This window comes from Gymnoscopelus microlampas, assembly GCF_963454915.1.
Source record: "Gymnoscopelus microlampas genome assembly, chromosome: 2".
Classification (NCBI taxonomy): Eukaryota; Metazoa; Chordata; class Actinopteri; order Myctophiformes; family Myctophidae; genus Gymnoscopelus; species Gymnoscopelus microlampas.
The window spans coordinates 22,064,257-22,088,127 of NC_139939.1; the positions used below are offsets into that span (position 1 = coordinate 22,064,257).

At 40.7% G+C, this 23,871-nt stretch overlaps 1 protein-coding gene across 2 annotated transcripts in view; it reads left to right on the forward strand.

The window, feature by feature from the left end:
- The window catches only part of plppr2b (phospholipid phosphatase related 2b), an 85,691-nt gene that overhangs the window by 53,574 nt on the left and 8,246 nt on the right, over positions 1 to 23,871 (forward strand). For both annotated transcript variants that reach the window (XM_084079430.1, XM_084079431.1), the window contains exons 4-5: positions 20,969 to 21,089; positions 21,748 to 21,998. In XM_084079430.1, the coding sequence (XP_083935556.1) occupies positions 20,969 to 21,089; positions 21,748 to 21,998 (372 nt within the window). The remainder of the gene's footprint in view (positions 1 to 20,968; positions 21,090 to 21,747; positions 21,999 to 23,871) is intronic.

The window sequence follows — 23,871 nt, forward strand, 5'->3', positions numbered from 1 at the left end:
ACACAGTCACACTCACATGCGTGGGGAAATGTGCAAAGAACAGGCACGGTTATATTTAGGCACGCACAAAAAACAAACCTGTGTGAATAATGCACGTGCACGTGCACATGCTGAGACGTGGGCTACACCTGAGGAAAATCATGCAAAATATTTGCATTTGCGTGTGCTGTGCATTCGTGTACAGTGCACACACACATTCACTCACACACACACACACACACACACACACACACACACACACACACACACACACACACACACACACACACACACACACACACCCGCACACACGTCAGCGCGAGATAAGAAGACATAAGAGACAGAGAGTCAGGGGAATACGTGTGGGTGTATTGTAGGATCCTCGTGGCGCCTCTGCAACTGTTTGTGTGTACTTGTAGCCTTTTCATATCCATGGCAACCAGCACTATATTGGTCCTGTGTAGAGCGTTTACAGCTAGCTGCTATACAGCACCCAGCATGAGAGCTTTTGTATCCATATACACAGGAAAACCCTCAGTGTTTACTGACTTACTCTGAGTGGACCCAAATGGACCCCATGTTCAGTTAACTTAACACTTCAGTATTTTGCTCTGTAGCCTACTGTGGCAGTGGTTCTCAAAGTGGGGTCCGGGGACCACCAGGGGTCCGCGAGGGAGTTCCAGGGTGTCCCCAGCAAAATGTGTTAATCCATTAAAACCTGAGATTCTACAAATGCCTTCTAAATCAGTAGCTCTTTTTTTTTTAAATCAAAAATTGCAGATGTAAATGACACAGATGCTTTCCCGGTTTTAATTTATTAAAGCACCCAAAAAAGTTAAACCTCTTTAACCATTATTACTATATACATATTATTTTATATCTACAAGTCGCGAATATGTTGAAAAATCTTTTTTTACATCTTTGATTGGGGTCGGCACAAAACCTTTTAAGATGGGGGTCCACGGCCAAATATCAATTTGGGGGTTCTTGACTTGAAAATGCCTGAGAACTATACTGCTGTAGAGAGAATGGAAAGTATGGCTCTGAGTTGCTCTTGTTCTTTCTAGTGCACTAGAACAGGCACACAGTCCCATTATTTTGGCACAGCCTTCATGTTCACATACTGAAACATTGTGAATAATTAAGCACCTAGTGCATTTTGTATGCCATGCCACACAGTATAATCCTCAGTGCTAATGGGACTCTGAGAGGGTACAAAATGGGACCCTTAAGGGTCCATTTGGATTTTACACTGAAGCGTGCACTTTTAAACAGTGAATTAAATACAATTAAATTCACTGTTCACTGCTTTGCTATACGTTCTTTCTTTCTTTCTTTCTTTCTTTCTTTCTTTCTTTCTTTCTTTCTTTCTAGAGAACCATGCTCAAACAAAGGGTACTTTATGCATCAATCAATCGATGTTTCTAACCCTTTTAGATCATAATATTCTCAGTCATATTGTGTACACTATTTAGCGATATGCAAAAAAACGAACAATTTCTTTCTATTTTATTACAAAGTCTAATCAGGATTTCTTGCTGGAAAACTAAATTTGATGCATACAACCAATTTCAACCAATAACATCATCACAGCCACCTGTCAATGTATCCTCCACACAGATCTAATATGTGTTATGCTACAGACACCAGACGGCAGTGCTGTTTGCCAGTAGTTTTCAAACTGTTTTCGTGCCAATGATCCCCAAATTGATATATATTTGGCCACGGACCCCAAATGTTTTGTGCCAGAGACCCCCAGAAGAGAAGATTTATGCAAATATATATATATATATATATATATATATATATACACAGTATATATATATATATATTCAAAATCTTCCAAACATTTTTATATTTTAAAAAAATGTAAAAAAAATAGCATTTATACAAGCTCGCAGCGCGGCACAAAGTGACGCGCTGTGAGCTTGTAGATCTGCTATTTTTGAATAGCCAACGTACAAATGGATAAAAGTGGTTAAAATGATTGTGACGCTATGTTAACACATTTTACTCGTTCCAACCAGTGTCCTAACGAGCCAATTAAGCTCAAAACCCCGTCCCCATCACTGATTGGCTGAGACACCGCTCGGTGGCATGCCCCGCCTCCCTATCCTGTTTCACTCTGAAATAGATGACAATACGGAAGGTTAGATATAGCAGCTCAGTGGCTTTGTGGTTAGAGTGTCTGCCCTGAGATTGGGAGGTCGGGGGCTCGATTCCCTGGCTGGGTCATGCCAAAGACTATAAAAATGGGACCCAATGCCTACCTGCTTGGCACTCAGCATCAAGGTGTTGTAATGGTCGGTGCCTTGCATGGTTTCCTCCTCCATCGGTGGGTGAATAGGTGATTGTAAAGTGCTTTGGATAAAGGCGCTTATATACAATGCACCAATTACCAACTCAGATACTCACAAAATGACAGTTAAGCTCGGCTTGAAAGGCTTGCATTCATTTACTGTATAAGTGCACTTGAATATGAAATTCCATTGGTACCGGTCCTGTTGGTATTACATAGAGTTCCATTGCAGTGACCCTCTCAGGAGCATGGAGTGCCTCTAATCATCATCAAAGCTCTGTGTGCTCGACCTTCTGGTTTGACCCTGAGGGACATCACTTTGATTATATCCCACAGTTGAATGAGTTTGCTACATGATTGCCTCAAGGCAGACATAGGAGACACAAGCATGCTGGCGTGCACGCACACGCACGCACACACACGTACACTCTCACACACACACACACACACACACACACACACACACACACACACACACACAGAGCGTAATAGACTGGGTGACAGTAACACTGATGGACTGAGGCCAAGGTTTGCAGGGAAGCTGTAACAGTGTAACTGTAAACACAAGATTGTATTAAAAGACAGAGAGCATGGCTGGCTGACTGGAGCATTGATGTGCTAAGTGGACTTGAAGCAGAGAGAGCGTGTGTGCGCACGCGTGAGTGTGCGTGTGCGTGTGCGTGCGCGTGCGCGTGCGTGTGCGTGTGTGTGTGTGACTGGCCAATCACAGCGTGCCCTCGCCGGACATGCTTGCACAGACTCTTGGGTAATGAAGTCAAAGACGTTGGCTGCCATGTTATTTGTGTCCAAAGTGGCCACTGATACCCCAAACTTCTATGAGCTTGTAGATCTGGAAACGAGAGTGTGCGAATTACGGTTGTCATTATTCAATTCATTTGAGTCAGTCAATAATAATGTGGGAACACAGAAAAAAAAAAAAAACTCATATTAGGCTGCCGTTACCTTCCGCGAGCTCACAACGTCACGATGAAACGCGCTGTGAGCTTGTAGATCTGCTATTTTCATTCTGTTTGAAATAGGGATCAAGTGGTATAATGTACTTTTTCCCTTTCTAGAAATGGAGTGGTGTCAAAAAAAGTACTATAGTTATCTTTGAAATGTAGTGGCGTGAAAGTATCCAGTATTTTATTTTATAACCAGTATAGATACAAAAAAACAATTACTTAAAAAGTGTAGATGTTGCTATACATAGCAACATCTAAAAGGACACAGAAGCTTTCCCAATGTAAGTAACGTACTGTAGTAAATTAAAATAAATGTCCACCACTGGTGGAGGCGTACAGTAGTGTGTCAGCATTTGAAAGGTCAACTTGTGTAATAGCACTGCAATGTCTGCGTGTTATTGTGTGCCGTCCCCCACATGTTTTAATTGTGTTTTAATTATGCTGAGTGCAAATATGCTAAACGCATGAGGCATGTTTTTTCCCCACCCATGATCAAGCTGTGCTATAAAGATTAGAAGCACAATTAACTAGAAACTAATTTTTAATATGTAATATGATGGCTCGTGGCCTTTTTATGTGGGTAAGACACACACACGCACACACACACACACATACACGCACGCACGCACGCACGCACGCACGCACGCACGCACGCGCGCACACACACACACACACACACACACACACACACACACACACACACACACACACACACACACACACACACATATAAACACACACACACACACACACACACACACACACACACACACACACACACACATATAAACACACACACACACACACACACACATATAAACACACACACACACACACACACACACACACACACAGCACTGAGGGGATCTCAGCACCCCAGCTCCTGCCTGTAGTGGTAATTACCAGAGCGGTGTTAGGAAAAGGAGTATGCTAAAGCGCTACATATGCATTTCCACTGCCCAAGAGCTAGTTATAGGGTGTGTGTGTGTGTGTGTGTGTGTGTGTGTGTGTGTGTGTGTGTGTGTGTGTGTGTGTGTGTGTGTGTGTGTGTGTGTGTGTGTGTGTGTGTGCGTGCGTGTGCGTGTGCGTGTGCGCGTGTGCGTGTGTGTGTGTGTGTTTGCGTGTGCGCATGTTGATGTGTGAGTTGGGTAAATATGCGACTGGGAGAGAATGTAAATCTCACACTACACTCATGATCCCTGGCTCAGGTAATACAGTAATGTAAGGGTAATGTTACAACCAATTCTAGTAGGCTATCATAGGTAGGCACAGAAACGCACTCACGCTCGCTCACTCGCACATTCGCACTCACACTCACACACACGCACACGCACGCACGCACGCACGCACGCACGCACGCACGCACACACACTGTACAAACATTTCCTCATGCATATCAATTCAATCGTGGGAAATGGCAATGCATTCAAATTTGGCTTGAGTTTATTTTGCAAGGCAAGGCAGTTTTATTTGCATAGCACATTTCAACAACAAGGCAATTCAATGTGCTTTCCACAGAACATCAAGCAAAGGAAACACATTTATAACATTATAAAATTACATTAGGATGCATAAAACAAAAGAAGTAAACATGCATAGATACAGTTACAGCAAATAAAGAGAAAAGAGAATGGAAAATAGAAAAATAACTCAATCTAAGGCAGGGGCAAACAGAAAGGTCTTTAGTTGTTTACTTTTTTTTAAAGAAATAAGAATGACAGCAGACCTGCAGCTTTCTGGGAGTTTGTTCCTGATATGTGGTACATAAAAACTAAATGCTGCTTCTCCACATTTATTTTTGGTTATAGGGACAGAACTTATTTGAATGAATAAAACATTATTTTCTGTATGGTACAGCATATTAATCCAATATAACTATATTGTGCTCATAAACACAACCGGTCAAATGGGGATTGCCTCTTGGATGAGGAGTAGAAATGTAGTCTCGGAGACCAGGGTTCGAAAGGGGATTGTGGGCCAGACAGACAATGCTCAATAGTGACGACCAATAAGTAAAGAGCTCCTCTGTATTCTTCTCGAACAACATGAGAAGTAATGGTGAAAAGAGAGGAGTACGCAACACAATGAATGAGAGAGAGAGAGAGAGAGAGAGAGAGAGAGAGAGAGAGAGAGAGAGAGAGAGAGAACAAGAAGCAAGGGCAGCAACCGAGTAAAGAGAAGAAGAGGCGAGTGGAGAGAAGGTAACAAGGGACGGTGTCCCATGCTGTGCAGTGCTTGCTCACCGTTTTGTTCCGAGTTTGTTTGCGAAGCCTTTGGAAGAGCCTGCATAAATAATGAAACAGGACTGTAAATCCCAGCATGAGGAGGAGTGCAGATACCTGCACAGAAAGGTTCTGTGTTTTTTTTTATGTTACTTCAACCCTTACAGGTCCACTTGGGTCCCTTTTTACTCTCTTAGAGTTTAAGTAACACTTTACCGTGTGTACTTGATGAAAAGGATAGACTTCTGCTACACATCATTGCAGTGCAAGTTCACTTATCATCTCAGGAGTGGCGTTTTGGTGGCGGAAAAACTAAACGAAAAAAATCTGATTATTCTGATATTGCTTTTGGAGCTTACAATCTTTCAGAGAGTTGCAGAGAATTCTAAATAGTCTGTAATGCAGTTCAACCATGATGCGCATAATATGAGCAAAGCAAAGGGAAGTGATGTGGACAAAATGATGAACATTTCCAGCCTTGGTGTGCATACAAAGTGATGTTATTTCATGAAATACAGTCTCCAGATGTGGCATTGAATGACAAATGTGTAAAAAATCTATACCTGTGGTTCCCAACCTTTTGTGCATCAGGGCCCACTTGATGCACAAGTGGGCCACTTAACATGGCAGCCGTTACGTCGTCAGAAGGGTGGGCCACGTGCATTTTCAGAGCATTTGTATTTGAACGATCAATCAATCCATTGTGTTCCGGCTTGGATAAATGGAACTAACATAGTAGGCCTATACTTTAGGTTCCTATTGGTTTCACAATGAAAACAACATTTGGTTTTAGGTTTTAAAGAAAACATAGGCTACCTCAACCTTTTTTTTTTTACATATATGTTGGTCATATTAATATTATCATTCAAATGTTAGTGTATTACAAATGATTTGGGGGCCCACTTCCTACAGTATATAATATCCTCACAACACACAGGGTTGTGAATGGCTGGACAGCCACTTCCCTCAACGCTGTCCGGTCCCACACTATCACATCTCCAGCCTGGTTCTTCAGTTAATTGCCCACCATGGTGCCAACTAGACAGTTGGCAATGTCCTCATATTATTAGTGTGTCAGTTATGATAACCGGATATATATATATCTGTGTTCAGAGTGAGTTTGAGATGTAGAGTGTCAACGTTTTCCCATTCTGTATGGTCTATAAAGTAGATACAACAACAAAAAAATCTTTATTCATACTTTTAGACAGTATTTCTGTTTAAAACTTCACACATATTTAGTGCCCTATAAAAGTTAAAGTTAGATTAAAGTTAGAATGTATAATCATTCTACCAAAGATCTCGAAATCTGCTAAGAGCACATATATATATATAATATAATTAAATGACATAATACACATGCACATACAGAGACAGCATCAGTGTTCATAAATATTGGAATTGTTGCAATATCCTCAAATGAAACTCTTGTTTTTTTTTCTTTAGCTTCCCTTCCATTTGATTGTAAGTGACATCTTTGCTAGTATGCTGAAACATCACTGGGAATACACACACACACACACACACACACACACACACACACACACACACACACACACACACACACACACACACACACACACACACACACACACACACACACACACACACACACACACACACACACACACACACACTACCTTCACACACGTGCACTGACAACCATACCAATCCAGTTCTATGCCTGCATGGGAAATGGCAAGCAGTTGGCATGCTGTTCAGCCTGGGAATGACTGTTCATAAATAATGGAGCTTCATACTGTATGTAGAAATTGGATTGGGGGATATACTGTACAGGAAGAGAGGGGACTGTTTCTCAGGGAAAGACTTCCCTCTCTCCTCTCATAAAGACTGTTGTCTGGTGATTGGTTACCTAGTTAAATCACCACACAGGTGGATGTAGCAAAGCCTCAGTGAGGCCTCCTATACAGTAATCAAAGTGGGCAAGAGGGACTTACAGATTACAGCTGTAAAAGTCTGTAGTAAAATCTCAGTGTTAATTTAATTCTAGGGGTCTAGGGGTTACGGGACAATAATATAATATCCAGTTAAAATGAGTGGAGGAAAACTGATGGATAAAGTGAATTTAGTGTTTTATTAAGTGATGTGCCAGAACAAAAACAAAGGGGGAAAAGGACTGGTGAGTGCCAAATGAAACTACAATAAAAAACAAAAACCCACTAACTACTGAACAACAAACAATAACATCCCTAAACAAAAACAAAACGTACTACACTAACTATCAAACACAAATACAGGGGGTGGCTACATAATATGACTATGTAATGAAACGTAAATCGTATACCCCAAATCTTAACTAAGTTTCCCTGATAGAAACTGAAAATGCTTTAAAAGAAGGCTGAGACACACATACACTAACAGGCCTGAATTTAACACAAAAGACTGTGGGTCTGAACACAAACACAGAGCTATCTCTCTCTCTCTGGTCACGGTGGAAGGGAGAAAAAACTGATGAAAGGTGCACAGGTGTATTTATTTGGAAGTGATTGGAGTTGATGGATGATGCAATGATTGATGGGCTGGCCCTGGATAGAGGACAGACAGAGGGATGGAAAAACACTGACAACAAAAGTGCACGCTATAAGCATACGCATGGAGAGGAGACACAAACACAGACACACACACACACACACACACACACACACACACACACACACACACACACACACACACACACACACACACACACACACACACACACACACACACACACACACACACAACATCCATGGGCTGTCTCAAGTATGCTGTTTGTCTCGCAGGCCTCTCCAGATGGGCTTGCATGTTAATTGAACATCGTCTTCCTCCCCCTGTCGCTCTCTCTCTTTCTTTGCGTCTTTGCGTTTGACATGAGAAGACGTGTCGACATGTCTATTGTCTCTGTCGGGTGGAAACCTCATATGTCCAAAACTGTTACTTTGCGGGATTCAAATTCTAAAGTAGCAAAAGTAGCAGATCTACAAGCTTGTATGTCTGCTACTCTTGACGCGTTTGTGTGTTTGCGTTTGTGTGACGCTTAAGTATGATCCAGTAGATCATTTACAAAAAAACACAAAAAGTTAGAATATGGAGATAAGAGGTTTCTGCCCGACAGCAACGCTATACTTGTCTGTATCTACCCACACGTGTGCGTGTGCATGTGTGCGTGTGCATGAGTGTGAGTGTGAGTGACCGAGAGACAGATCTGTGACGTGCGTCATCTGCAGCTCTTAAAAAATGGAACAGTGCAGTGAGAAAACAAAACATCCGGGGGATAATGAGGGATAATCATGGCTTTACCCGTCAGTGTCAATCCCATCTACAAGAGACTGAACAAGACGAACACACTGTTATCTATCCACGCCAGCGGTGGAAAGTAACATAGTACATTTACTGTGCTTGAGTACAATTTTGAGGTGCTTTTACTTTAGTTGAGTATTTCCATTTTCAATACTTTATATTTTTTACTCCCACACTACATACAGTATCAGAGGCAAATATATACTCCACTACAATTACTGGACAGCTTTACTTACAGTACTAGCTGCTTACTTGCGTTAACCAATTAAGCCTATGTTTTACTTTGTTTTTTTAAATAAATAGAAATTTGATCTACAAACGGGGCACGATGTGACGAGTTGTGAGCTTATAGATCGGCAATTAGTTGACAGAACAAGACAACTATTTTCAATATGTTTAACACATTTAGAAAAATGTGAGTACTTTCACTTTTGAACTGTAAGTATATGTTGATGCCAATAGTCTTATTACACAAGTAAAACGTTGTACCCAACGTTGTACTTCTCCCACCACTGTATCTATCCAACGCCCACCTTGTCATCCTGCAAGATGTGCTGACCGAGTGATCACAAGCCTAACATGTGTAGATGTAGCGTAGAGAATCCCCCCTCCTGTTTCCTACTGAAGATGGATCTATGAGGGGAAAAAACATAGACATGGCAGGAGACAAAGCACGAGAGAGGAGAGAGAGAGAGAGAGAGGAAGAGAAGGATAGAACAGGATTAAGAGGAACAGAAGGAGAGGGGTGGATGAAGAGAGTGAGGGAAGGAGCGGAGAGGAAGGAACATACATAGGAAATGTGAAGAACACATGAAGAATGGGGTCATATACCTCAAACCATGGTTTAAGACCCTCGCTGTGTCTAAACAGGATTTGGTGAGAGAGAGAGAGAGAGAGAGAGAGAGAGAGAGAGAGAGAGAGAGAGATGAGAATAGATACTATGAAATGTAATGCTATCAGGGAAGGGGGATTGAGAGAGCATATCGTTCTCTGTCGGGTGGAAACCTCATATGTCCAAAACTCTTACTTTGCAGGATTAAAAGAAAAGAAAACAGCAAAAGTAGCAGGTGTACAAGCTCGAAACGCGCCGCTTCGCGCCGCGTTTCGAGCTTGTACATCTTCTACTTTTGATACTTTTGTGTGACGCTGTAGTATGATCAAGTAGGGCGTTAATTTACGAAAAACCACAACGTTAAAATATGTAGATAAGAGCTTTCTACCCTGACAGCAACGGTATATATGAAAAAGGGAGATGTTTTTGTCACCCAATTTCTCCCCAAAAAAAGAGCTGGGAAAGCTGCCCAGGAAACACAGGGAGGCATGAAAGCAGGAGACTGAAGGCTGATGGATGGAGTGTGGGTGATGAAGAGGCTCAATTGTCATGGTTACCAACGCAGAATACTGTGTGTGCGTGCATGCCTGTGTGTGTGCTCGAGTGTGTGTGTACGTGCACGGGTTCATGCATGTTTGTGTGCAGGTGAGTGTGCACACATACAGTTTGTGTACAGTATCTGAGTATAAACTGGATCACTGGGTCAGGGATGTGGATGGACAGGTATGAAATATTCATGCAAGTCTTACGTAGGCTTGTTTTGCAAGGCCTGGTAAAAGTCACACACACAGCCACTGGCACTGACTGCTATGTTTTCCTTTTTTTAACAAAGTGGGACCCTCAATGACAGATACATACTGTACACCTGCAGGCAGTACACACACGTTTGTGTTACTGTTTAACTCTGAGGAAGTCGAAACGTCAGTCACCACTGCAAAATAGTAAATGTGTGCAGACCAGTGGAGTGCTCCAGTGTTTTATTTGGGTAGTCTCTCCTGAAGTGCCCAGGTAGGACGGCAAGTTTATGAATGCCATTTTTACAAACCTTTGCCATTTTTCTCAAATTGTAATCTTGTGTGGACATTTGGCATACAGGTACACATAAGACACAGGTCATGTGTAACCCATTAAAACCGGGAACACATCTGTGTAACCACTTTAACCATTATCTTATACTTTGGCTATTAAAAAATAGCAGATAAGCTATGTGCTTGTAGATCAGCTATTTTTGAAAAATCGTGAAAATCTTTGAATATATATATATTTTTTAGCGATTTTTTTCAAAATCTTTTCTTCACATTTTTGCTTTTGGGGGGTCCCTGGAACAACATATTTTGAGATGGGGGTCCGCGACCAAATACAGATAATCTTGGGGGTCCTTGACATGAAAAAGTTTGAGAACCACTGATATTATAGCAACAGCAGCTACGTTTTTTCAAAAAACTGTTAGGATTTAGAAGACATTTGTAGAATCCCCAGAAGCAAAGATTTTGAGTTACAAATGTTTGCTTGAAAAAAATACATATTCAAAAATTTGCACATGTTCAAGATTTAAAAAAAATATAGCAGATCTACCAGCTCATAGCACGGCACTCGGTGCCGAGCTATGAGCTTGTATATCTGCTATTGTTTTAATAGCCAAAGAAATCTAAAAATGACACAGATGCCTTCCCAGTCTTAATGGTACACAAGTACTGTATGTGTTCATTTCAACACATCCAAGCCCCATGGATGCGATGCGATACGCTGTGAGAGTGAGGTCTAGCCAACACCGACTCGGGACTCCTGAATCGCTGCCCTGAATCATGAATTATGAAGTAGGGAGTAGAGCTAGTTAGGGATTAATGGGATATTCAAGAGGCATAAAAACCTAAGCATACGCATAAGAATGAGTTGAAACGCTACTGTTAATTGGACCTGCTCACATGTTCTCTTGTCAACATAATAAAAATGATCATATTGCATAATTCAATGTGTGGATGTGCATCTGTAAATGTGTATTATGTATATTATGTGTATATGTGCATTTTATGTATGCTTATGTATCTGTGTAAATGTCAATATTCATTGTGCGTGCGTGCGTGTGTGCACGTGTGTGTGGGTGCGTGCGTGAGGGTTAAAGTCAAAGCTATGCTTGTGCCTACTGTATGTAACAATACGACACTGCGGGAAAGTTTAAAAGTACCTTTCCTCAAGTACTGTACTTAAAGCTGCACTATGTAACTTTCCTCTCCTACCCCGGATTTGAACCCGGTTGCCTGCACAAGTGCTGACATTTTTACCATTGAGCTACATGTAATAGAGCCTGCCTGCTTGCTCAGGGGATAAACTGAATCTTGGTCATCAGGTCAGAATTTGTGTCAGATCCTTTGTCTAGGTGAGATATGACCTTTGACATGATCTAAATATCTCAATAGAAGAGCAGGTAGACAAAATGCAACCACCCCAATTGTATAAGTTATATTCTATTACTCTATAACATACTCTACAGTTTGGACAAAATTACATTTTATTCATTAAAGAAAAGTTACATAGTGCTCCTTTAAGTTACATTTTTTTGTTGCTTTGTTTTTCAATACTTCTACTACTCATCAAATATTGTATCTTTTACTCCACTACAATTATTAGCAAACTTAAGTTACTTCGTGTAGATGTGCTATTTTCGGGGATATTTCTTCAAATTTCGAGTATATTTTGAAGCCAATACTCAAGTAACTGAGGGAAGTAATACATGACTTTTACTGTCTTGTGTATTTCCATATTGTGGAATTGCTACTTTTACTCGAGTAAAAAAATCGGAGTACCTCTTCCTCCACTGTGACATATAACACAAAAGGTCCCCGTCTCCAGACAGCAGTGCTGCGGCGCACACATCATGGGCTGATTATACTGTACTGGCACTAAACAGACTGCATTATTGTGAAGTGCTCTGAAGTGTCGAAGTGAGTTTCCTTCTCTCTCTCGTTTCTCCCTCTCTGCTTTTATCCTCTGACATCCTCCCTTTGATCAGCATCCTTATCTGTTGTCAAGCCCAGAATGCACAAAGTTAACTTCGACACATCCAAGCGCGCGCATACGCACGCACCCACACATTTAAGACACCAGAGAGAACCCCCCCCCCCCATGCATACGCACACAACTATTTTCTATATTTTACCGTCTTCATATTATACAGTATAGGCTCAATTAATGTATTTTCCTGCCAAACCTCCCACTCGAATCAATTCAATTCAATAGGATTCCTTGGCGTGATCAGCTAGCATTACGGTATTGCCAAAGCGCTGCTCAGTTTGACAAGTTTCAGCATAAGGACTGTAAAGCAGAACGGCAATCAACATGGGAACGCTTTCAGAATCTATCTGTCTAACGAGGATTTAGGAATTAACAATCAGAAACTAAAAGTATACTATCTTCCATCTGCCAAGTCTATATGTTGTTTTTTTTTGTCTCAACGCGGCGCACTGCGCGTATAGAGCTGCTATTTTTGGTATACTGGCATTAAACTAATAATAAATCGGCCATAACTCCAACACTAACCCCTAAACCTAATCCTAACCGTAACCCAAACATGAATCTTTTTCTATTTATAAGCTTAACAAAAAAAAACATTGTTTTTTAACCATAAAACAAACATTCTACTATACTTGTGTATGGACGTTTGGCCCTCACAAGTATAGCAATACAAATATACACACTCTCTTTATACGTTTTTCCTACACACACCTGTACATACCACACACCCACACACACATAATGAAGACAAACTAAAGAAAAATACAATGTCATCCAGACAAGAAGTTCCTACCAGAACGTAGTCTAATTGGCTGCCGTCTCTGAAACTTCGCCTCTTACCCTGAGCAAAACTCAACCTAAAAACAGACACAGCCTATAACAGCGTGTCTAACAGTCTATTGAGTGCTTTAAAAGTTTAGAGGTTCCAAATTGCAGTGAGATCAGAGGCTTGTGGCATGGTGCCCGAAGAGCACTGGAGGAACATTTCGAGTGGGACAGAGTAACGATACAGGTGGGACAAAATGTTCAGTACTTCCTACCAACTGTAATGCTGCGTTGGCCCGGACGGTTGGCGTAACCGTCTGGGCACCTAGGCTGGACACCAGCCTGACTGTGTCGTGGGTTCGACTCCCGATCCCGACAACCTTTGCTGCGTGTCACCCCCCTCTCTCCCCGTTTCCTGTCAGTCTACTGTGCCTATCAATAAAGGCAGAAAAAGCCCCACAAAATATCTTAAAAAACAAAACAACAAATGGCATTGCTGCGTTCACACAGGCAGATATAAAGATACAAAAATACGCTCTGTCGCTTTGTATCTGTTTTGCTCAACACGGTCGTTAACGTCATCAAGCGCTGAAAGTTATAAAAAGTGTGATATTGCACTATTGTGATTAACGCTACAGGTGTAGTGCTGTTCCAGCCCTGGCTGGAACAACAGAATGTGATCTTTGACTTTAAGTCCCAGACTTTAGTTAGAGTTTGTACCGAAACGAAGCCATGGGGAGAATCATTTCTGAGTGAGATAACCTGATGATGATATCTGAGCTCGAAGCCAACCTTTCACAATCTACACTCTGTGATGGAAAAGTACATTTACTCAAAGTAATGTATGACTTCTTCCAGTGTAAAATTAAAGTTCTAAAAAGTAATAAAATATTCAGGGATTTACTTCCATGGCTTACTCGAAAGCAATTTGGTTCTGATCAGTTCATTGGTGTGCAAGAGTAGACTATAGGACCCTCTTCTAGATTGCTTGCCCCATTCGAGCCAATTGTAAAATTTGAAGTTCAATCAGCAAGAGTAGAATAGACATAAAGTAGCATTAAGATAAATAGTTAATGATGCAGATTGATTGTAATCAGCACAGCAGTAATCTCCTCTAATCAGCATTAGCCTTCCTGTTGACCACAGTACAGGCTTTTGAGTGCAAGCTTAAAAACTGCCGCATCAAAACCTGTTTTCCTTATTTACGTGACTCATGTTTTTGTGATGCATGTTTTGTTTTTAGTACATGCTATTCGTATATCGTTGCTGTCGGGTGGAAACCTTGTATGTCCAAAGCTGTTCCTTTTTTTTCATTGTTTAAAAAACATTTTAAAATACTGAAAATAGCCAATCTACAAGCTCACAACCCGTTGCATTGCGACGCGTTGTGAGCTTGTAGATCTGCTATTTTCACTGCTTTTGTGTGACACTTGTATGATGAAGTAGGGATCTGAGTAGCTCTTCTCCCACACTGCAACATATCGTCACTGTCGGGTGAAAACCTCATCTGTCCACATGCTTGTAGATCTGCTATTTTCACTACTTTTGTTTGACACTTTTGTATGATGAAGTAGGACATGAATCTACGAAAAAACATAAAACGTTGAAATATGGAGATAGTAACTATTAAGAGCAGTGGGCGCCATTAATACAGCGCCTGGGGAGCAGTTAGAGGTCTTGTACCGGGAACTTACTGATTTACAGACTTTGTGATTTATAGACATTGATATGTATTTGGCCACGGACCCCCATCTGAAAATACTTTGTGCCAAGGACCCCCATAAGAGAAGATTTGTGTTAAAACATTGTGTTACATGGATCTGTAATTCCGATTTGTATACCCTCAGAGTTAAAACAACACTGAGACGTTTACAGTGTAGATTGGGGTCCCTGAGATGAAACTTGTATATAAAAAAATGGGGTCCTTGAAATGAAGATGTTTGAGAACCACTGCTCTACTCATTCAGCTATGGCCGCCTGATATTAACAGAGAGTACAAGAATGTATAGTGGCTCCTTTGTGGTTTCAGCCACCATTTTCCATTAACAGTAAGTGGTAGGGCGGATTTAGGTGGATTTGCATATTCAACGGTCAAAGCTATGCAATTACATTTCATCAGGTTTAGTTTGTGTTTTTTTGCGCGCCAGGAAGGAATACATGCTCTGAAAGTTTTTAAGTGCTGCATAGTCAGTCATGCTCAGTAAAAATGAATAATTTAGTTAAAAACCTCAACAAAATGTTTCAAAAACTCTAGCTAGAGAAACAACTAACCAAGGGCTCGTACATTATTAACATTACATTATTCATATACTTAGCAGGACGTCCACACTTCACTCACAAAGAATCTCTCCCACCCTCTGTCTCGTTCATGACTACCAACACTACACCGTTGGCTTTCACATGCATATTCATATCGCTGTTTTCAGGCAGAAACTATTATATTATCTCCAAGTCTCACATTTTTATGAAAAAAAAAAACGAAATAAAAACTAAGCTATGATGACTAAAACTAAGACTTAATATATGGACAATTTTGTCAACAAATTAAAACTAGACTAAAATGTCAGAGAGGGACTATAGTGGAGAAGAGATCCAGTAGGACTAAGACAAGTCATTTTATGTTTGATTGTTTGCGCTCAGGGGTTGCGCTCTGAAAATAGCAGATCTACAAGCTCACAACGCGTCGCGCTGGGACGCATTGTGGACTTGTAGATAGGCTATTTTCAGCATGCAACTCAAGTGTAAAATCAGCCATTATGACGCCATCAAGGCCCGCCACAATACATTAATACACTTGGTTGCATGCTGAAAATAGCCGACTAAAATCTTATGATATTTAGTCGACTAAATCTAGACTAAAAGTAAAACATTTCAGATTACTAAAATATGACTAAAACTAAACCGAATTGTATTCAACTAAATCAAAATGTCCTGTCAAAATCAACACTGCTAGAGCGTAATGCGGCTAAGCGATGAGTTTTGAGCTTGTAGATCTGCTACTTTTGCTATTTTGGAATTTGAAAGCTGAAAAGCTGAACAGTTTTGAACATAATGAGGTTTCCACCCCGACGATATCTCCTTAACTAAAGTGTATTGTGGAAAATGAAGTTATTTTACAGTTAGACATCACCTGTGTTACAGATTATGTGTATTCATGACAATGAATAAACAATGAATTTCCATAGCTTGGTGTCATAAAGACTCAAGCTATATGAAAGTCTCTTGGCCCCTATCAGAGGCTATTCACAGCCTGTTTCTAGGAGTGAGGACTGGGTCATTTCTGTTGTAAGCAGCAGATAATTTGATAATGGAACCAGGGCTTTGCACTGGATCGTAGCCATCAGTCCAATCTGTAGTGCTACATGGCGAGGCAGCATTTGCCAATATCCTCTTAACAAGTCCACTGAGCCCATAGCAGCTGCAGGAATGATAAAAAACCTCTATCTATGCTTTGCCGTCACGCATTAACATATCTGTAGTGATGCTTCTGGATTGTTTTCAGTGGTGGTTAAGATGAGTCATTTTCATTGTGGCATGTACTGCCTCTAGTATGCTCAAAATGTTAAGCCATGAATCCAATCTTTGGTGTTGGGAATATGTAATATGTACGTATATTTTATTAGTACAGTGTGTGAAACCTCCAAAATGATTCCTCTAGTTTAAAACTTAAAACTTGGTGTGTCCGTTTTCTATTCTAACTCGTAGCGCGACTAGCGAGACTAAACTAATTGATTCGCATTATGTGGGAACAAAAATAATGTGACGCCAACCGGAACCACAATTATTTTTTTTCCTTTTTTCTAAACCGGATCACACGGCTAGTTTTAGAACGAATACCAGGCTTTCCTCCGAGGTGGAAAGTCTGGTGACGCGAGGTTAGGAGCCCACCTATCCCGCCCACCCTCCTGCGAACGCCTTTGGCATTTTCAAGTGTGCCCTGACCCACAAACGGTTGGGAACCACTGCTAGTTACTCCCACACAATATCTCAATATCTGAAAAAAATGGATTGCATTGAAATGTTCTGTGCAGCTTCGTGGCCCCTCTACTGATCTTAGTGTTCCAAAACATGGCCCTTTGTCTTGTGCCACCATTAGTCCACTAATTACACAATTTCCACTTCACAATAGCCTGTCTCAAGATCCAATGTGCATATTTCCGTGAACTTGCTGAGTGCATCCATGCTTTCTGGGAGACGAGACCTAACTATATGACGGACCCGATGACATATCCTCAGAGGGCCATACTGACTTTGATAAAGTGAGCGAGTAGCCGAAACCTGAAACACATAGTGCTGAATTACATTAAAACTGCATGAATTTGGTTAGGTCACAATGAAAAGATTACTTAGGCTATATAAAACAATCAACCTCAATGCATTATCAACTTTTAAATTAGCCTACTAATTTATATCTTGTCACTTGTTCCACTTCATAAGTCACTGATGACCATTGCATTGTTAAATATGGACTCAAGGCAGACTGTTTGACAATTATAAACATTTGATATTGACCCTTTTAGTAAATACAGTTACATGCATCAGTGGAATACAGGTATGGACTAAAATTTTACATATGAATTGACAATATTTTCGATCGAGTTAAATTAATTTAGCTACAAATCTGCTGCCTTTTATCATTTAGAGTTTTGGCGGGTCGTTTTGTTTTCCTTTGAGGAAGTGGCGGCCTGGCGGGCCAGATTGAGATGGTGCAAAGGCCGGGTCTGGCCCTCGGGCCCTATGTTGCCCATGTGTGCTCTAGCCACTGGAGTCTAACACCAAGATATCTTCACTCAAGATATCTCATAATCTCATAAGCAGACTCCAGTGTCATATCATTATATTAAATCGCCTATCATTAAAAGTAGTTCCACTTGGAAAATAAGATAATTCGTTTTTATTTGAAAAGATTAACTTTTAATCAATTTTATCACTGGTAGCTTATATTTATTCAGGATTTTTCACAGTTTTTATCCTTTGTGTCTGAAGAGGTATTCCTTAAAAAAGGCTTTGTAGCATCCTTCTTCATGCACTATTAGTAACAGTACAAATTCACGTGTAAGGGCTTCTGAGGGTCAGCACAGCCTTCTACTGTTGTCGCTGTTCCACCAGTTTCTTCCCTGGTGCAGCCTTGTTCAAGTCAGAGGCCCTTGAGTTGTCCCAGCAGAGGAGAGAAGACCTTTTTGCACAGCAGACATTTTGACATGCCATAGCAGGGCAAACAGCTGTAGCCAACCATCTTTGAAGCAATCTTTGTGCCAGTATGTTAACTGCAAGTAACTGGACAGGACTTGTCCGGCACGCAATAACACTTCAATTTAAGTAGACTCAGAATTAATGTCATTACATTCATCTGCATTTAACCACCTATGACAGGTCAAAATGTCTGCTATGAAAAATATCTATTATTCATACATTTTCCCAGATCCAGGAATTCATGCTGACAGCCTTCTAGTCATGTCTGCTTCTCTAACCTCTGGGCTACTATTGCCCCCTTGTGGCTGAAATTGTCATTCTTCAGGCGGTAAGCCTCAATTATACTCTCCCAAAACTTCAGGCCTCAAAGTACTGTAACACTCACCCTTCTATTGGGATAGTTTTACTGCATTAAGGTGTAGCTTGTCTGCACTTACTGTATGTTGACTATTAGAATGAATTATGCCAGGTATGTTTTACAGACAGACACTGTTTACTGTGTGTCCTACAGGTAGTTACTCTCAGTGGTGGAAGAAGTACTCACATTTTGTACTTAAGTAAAAGTACCAATACCACAATGTAGAAACACTCTGTTACAAGTAAAAGTCCGGTATTCAAAATTGACTTGAGTAAAAGTACAAAAGTATTTGCATTAAAATATAATTGACTACTGAAAGTAAAAGCACTCATTTAGCAGAATATCATATTTCTCAACATATTCCAAATGTATAAAAATGCTTTGAAAATATCAGATCTACAAGCTCACAATGCGTTGTGTTGTAAGCTTGTAGATCGCCTATTTAAAAAAAATAACTAAGTATGCATAGGGCTGAGGTGGTTAATGCATGACGTTTTGTAGGTATACTAAAGTTTTTTGTAGTGGAGTAAAAAGTGCAATATTTGCCTCTGAGATGCAGTGGAGTAGAAGTAAAAGTATAGAGTAAAAGTATAAAGTAAGTAAATATAGTATTTACTTACTTTACACCACTGGTTACTTTGCAGCATATTCTTGTTCTCTTAGCAGTAAGTCCTTGACCACTTACCCTTTTGTACTTGCACACAATGTTAAAGGAGCTGACCCCTGCCTTGCACATTTGTAAATCACTCCGGATGAGAGAGTGTCTGCCAAACGTCTAACCCGAAACTGAATTGAGGTCATTTCACAGTACAAGAAGGCCATTGATTGACAATCATGACTCATCTACGTAAATATACCCCCAAATATACCCAAAAAACCCTCACCGCGCGACAAGCCCTTCATTAGGCATTCTGAATATCAGGATGAGTATCAGTATCAGCATCAGTGCTATATCCCCCAAAAAAGCGAGCCCTTCATACATCATACTGAAAGCTTTGGTGCATTAGCATCATCCCACGCGCCTCCTGGCTCTGGTCCATGCATATTGCATGAGGATATAACCCACATCTATCCGCCATGTGTCTGTCAGCATGGGGTTCTGTGATCAGCGAGGTTCGCTATTCGGAGCGTGGTGGTGGGCTATTAACGAATGTGTTGACTGATGTTAATCAATTTACCACGCACGTCAATGGAAATGAGCGGAATGTTTTCAAACTGCCAAGACGTTCCGTAAACATGTTCCGATGTTTGGGTGTCTGCTCGCTGTAGGAGGATATTTGAGGTTGAGGCCAAAGCCATGGTTATGGTGTTTGGGGACATGATAGAAACATGAGGGGAACAGGATTACCTCTCTGGAAAAATAAGGCTATAGCAGTGGTTTTAAAACACTTTCATGTCAAGGACCCCCAAATTGATGTATATCCGGCCACAGACCCTATTTGAAAAGATTTCGTTCCAGGGGCCACGATTAGAGAAGATTTGTGTTATTGTTTTTTGTTTTTTTTCCAATGAGGTGATCCTGTTCTGATTTATTGTAGGTTTTGTTGAAGTGGAATGAAAATAAAAGTAATTGGTAAAGAACGTTGGGTCTTTGGGGAGACATTGAGGTCCATGCATCATTAAACCTACTTTATACTTTGTCATAGAGTGATGTTGTGCACTGAAAATAGCAGATCAATACGCTCACAACGGGTTGCATCTGCATAATATGACGGAGCATAAATTAAGCATTACTGTATTGAGTATATCGAGAATATTTTAGCATGCTGATAGTTAAATTGATTGATTGATTGATTAATTGACAATTATCTCTCTCTGCTCTATCTTCCACAATGTATCAGTGAACTACTGATCTTTTATAACCCTGTTAGGCACCTCAGGTCATCTGAGCAAGGTCTATAGGTGTATTATATGTTTTGCTTGTTCTATTTATCTCTTTTTAATCTGTTTAATACTGTATATGGATGTATTTTTTACTTATTGTGAAGCGTATTGTTAAGTGCTACATCAATAACGTTTTATTTATTTACTTTTGTTTCGTAGATCCTGATCGGGGAGGTGTCGGGTTTCTTGGTGAAGTCGGAGGGGGCTCAAGAGAAGACCATAGTGACAGCTGACTGCTGCTACTTCAACCCCCTCCTCCGCAGGATCGTACGTTTCCTCGGTTAGTTGCAGGCCTACAGATTAGAAATCCTCAATAGTTTTCTTCCAAGGATTCAAACTGAGTCAACTTTGCCTTCACTTCCACTCCCACTTATTTGCTATTCTATTCATTGTCTGCTATCTCTTGTACTCGTAACTTTAGCCTCTACATTGACCATATTCACCCTTCCCCGGGTGGGGTTTCCCACCTCCCGGGTTGATGTAAGAGATAAATGGCCACAGAGTGAGGGTCAATTAATATTATTAACTGTACTTAGGAATTGGTAAAAAAGACAAACCTCCTAGTTGGAAACTGGGACATAATTATAACCCCTAAACCCACAGATATCACGGTAAAGCCCTTTAGAGTCCATTTAATTTCAGCCCTTATTCTTTCAGACATCAATCTTATTCTAGTGGCTCTGTCACTCACTGCTTTGATATTCCATCCTCCTTTTGTCACTTCATCATGTTGTGAATGATCCCTTCCAACTACTCTATCTTTGTTCAATTATTCACTTCTTCTCCATTCTCATTCACCCCCTGATTCAAGTCAGTCAGTCAGTCAGTCAAGTCTCTCACTTACTCACTCACGCACTCACCCACTCTCTCTCTCTCTCTCTCTCTCTCTCTCCCTCTCTGTCTCCCTCCCTCTCTCTCTCTCCGATACTCCCACACAGGTGTCTACTCCTTCGGCCTCTTCACCACCACTATCTTCGCCAACGCGGGCCAGGTGGTGACGGGGAACCAGACACCTCATTTCCTGTCCGCCTGTAAGCCCAACTACACGGCTCTGGGCTGTCATTCTCCCCTGCAGTACATCACAGAGCAGCGCGCCTGCACAGGCAACCCCTACCTGGTGGCCTCCGCACGCAAGTCCTTCCCCTCCAAAGACGCGGCCCTCAGCCTCTACTCAGCGGTCTACACCGTGGTAGGAACCTGTTTTTTTTGGGGGCAGGGGTGAAGAGCAGGGGTGATTTTATCTTTGGTGGTACGCTATTTTAATGACGTCATGCGCACGTCGCTTAGTACCTACACTACAGGATTTATCACATTCTTTACTTTAAGTAAAGGTATCAAAACGGCAATGTAGAAATAATCTGTCCGGAATTCTGTCCTACTACTCAAGTAGAATTCAAAATCTACTTGAGTAAAAGTACACAAGTATTGGTATCAAAATGGACTTAAAGGACCAAAAGTAAAAGTACGCATTGTGCAGAATGTCCCATTTCACAAGTTCAAATTGTATACACAAATCCTTTGAAAATAGCCGATCTACAAGCTCACAATGCGTCGCGTTGCGACGCATTGTGAGCTTGTAGATCTGCTATTTTCAAATGGCCGAAACATATATAGGGCTGAAGTGGTTAATGTGTGTTTTATTTATAATAATCAAAATCTACAAAGTAACTAGTAATTAACGTTTTCATATAATTGTAGTGGAGTAAAAGTACAATATTTTCCTCTTGAGATGTAGCGGAGTAGAAGTAAAAGTACTGAAGTAAAAATACCTCAAAATTATACTTAATTAAGTACAGTACTTGAGTAAATGTACTTAGTTACTTTACACTACTCCTGTGTAAAGTTACTTTACATGCTCCTGATGCTCCAGTTTACATTGCAGACGCTCTAAATAGTAATTTACGAAGTCCAAGACCTCAGTTATCAACATGAACTCTAGGCCACTGGCTCTCAACATGAGGTCCGGGGAACCCCCAGTGGCCCTTGAGGGGGTTCCAGGGGGTCCCCAGCTACAGTAAATGATTTATAGTTAGGAATCAAATGGGTCTGTAGCTCTGAGAGTGTACAAATGGAACAAAATGGACACGTACTGTACAGGTACATTTTGGTTCCATTTAGAGTTAAATCAATACTTGATTTAGAGTTACAATGTAGATTGGGATCCAAGAGATACAAATCTTATCAAATGGAGGTTTGTGACCTAATGCATATCAAACAGCGAGTCCTTGAAATTAGATTAGAAATAGAAATTAGAGGCTTTTTCACAGCTTTTTTGTGTTTGAATATTGAATACTTTATTAGTCAGAAATGTAAACAGCACAAGGTACAGTCAGACATTTTGGGCTAAAAGGATAACACAAAAAAGTCCTGGGGACTTGTGACATTCTTTGTAGGACAAGTAGGGCATTAATGTACAAAAAAAACATACAAAGTTTAAAACTTGAGCTCAACAGCGAGCTAAACTCCACTTCCCATAGAAATGATGACAGAGTCGTGATGCAAGACTTGTTCTTTTACTGAAGATTCTTCATTATTACAGGTCATGGAGTAAAAACTGAAATCAAACATAGCGTACAATGTAACATGAAATGCTGTCATTGTCCTCTTTACAGTAGCTTGTAAAATACAATCAGTTTTAATACAAAATAATCATTAACTGGCATTTTTCAACTTAATTATGCATACATGAAATTGTCACTAAGACATGAAATTATAGCTTCCACATGAATTTTAACTTACAGCATTGCCTCCTGGTGAAGGTATATAGAAGGTTACTTGAAAAACATCCAAAATTGGACACAGAAATGAAGAACATGCACTCTCTGCTGCTTCTAACATAAAAATGTTGTTTGCAGGCTCACACAGCTGCTCTGTATCCAGTGCAGTTAACTTAACTCACACACCTGCCTCAACTTAACGACCTCTTCTAATCAAGAGGGCCTAATGTCACAGTGACCTCTTCTTGTCAAGAGGGCCTGTCAAGATGAAGTCATTCCAATCAACATAGCAGCATGAAACAAAAATGACATTACAAGTCAACACAGTACTGTTGATAATCGTTA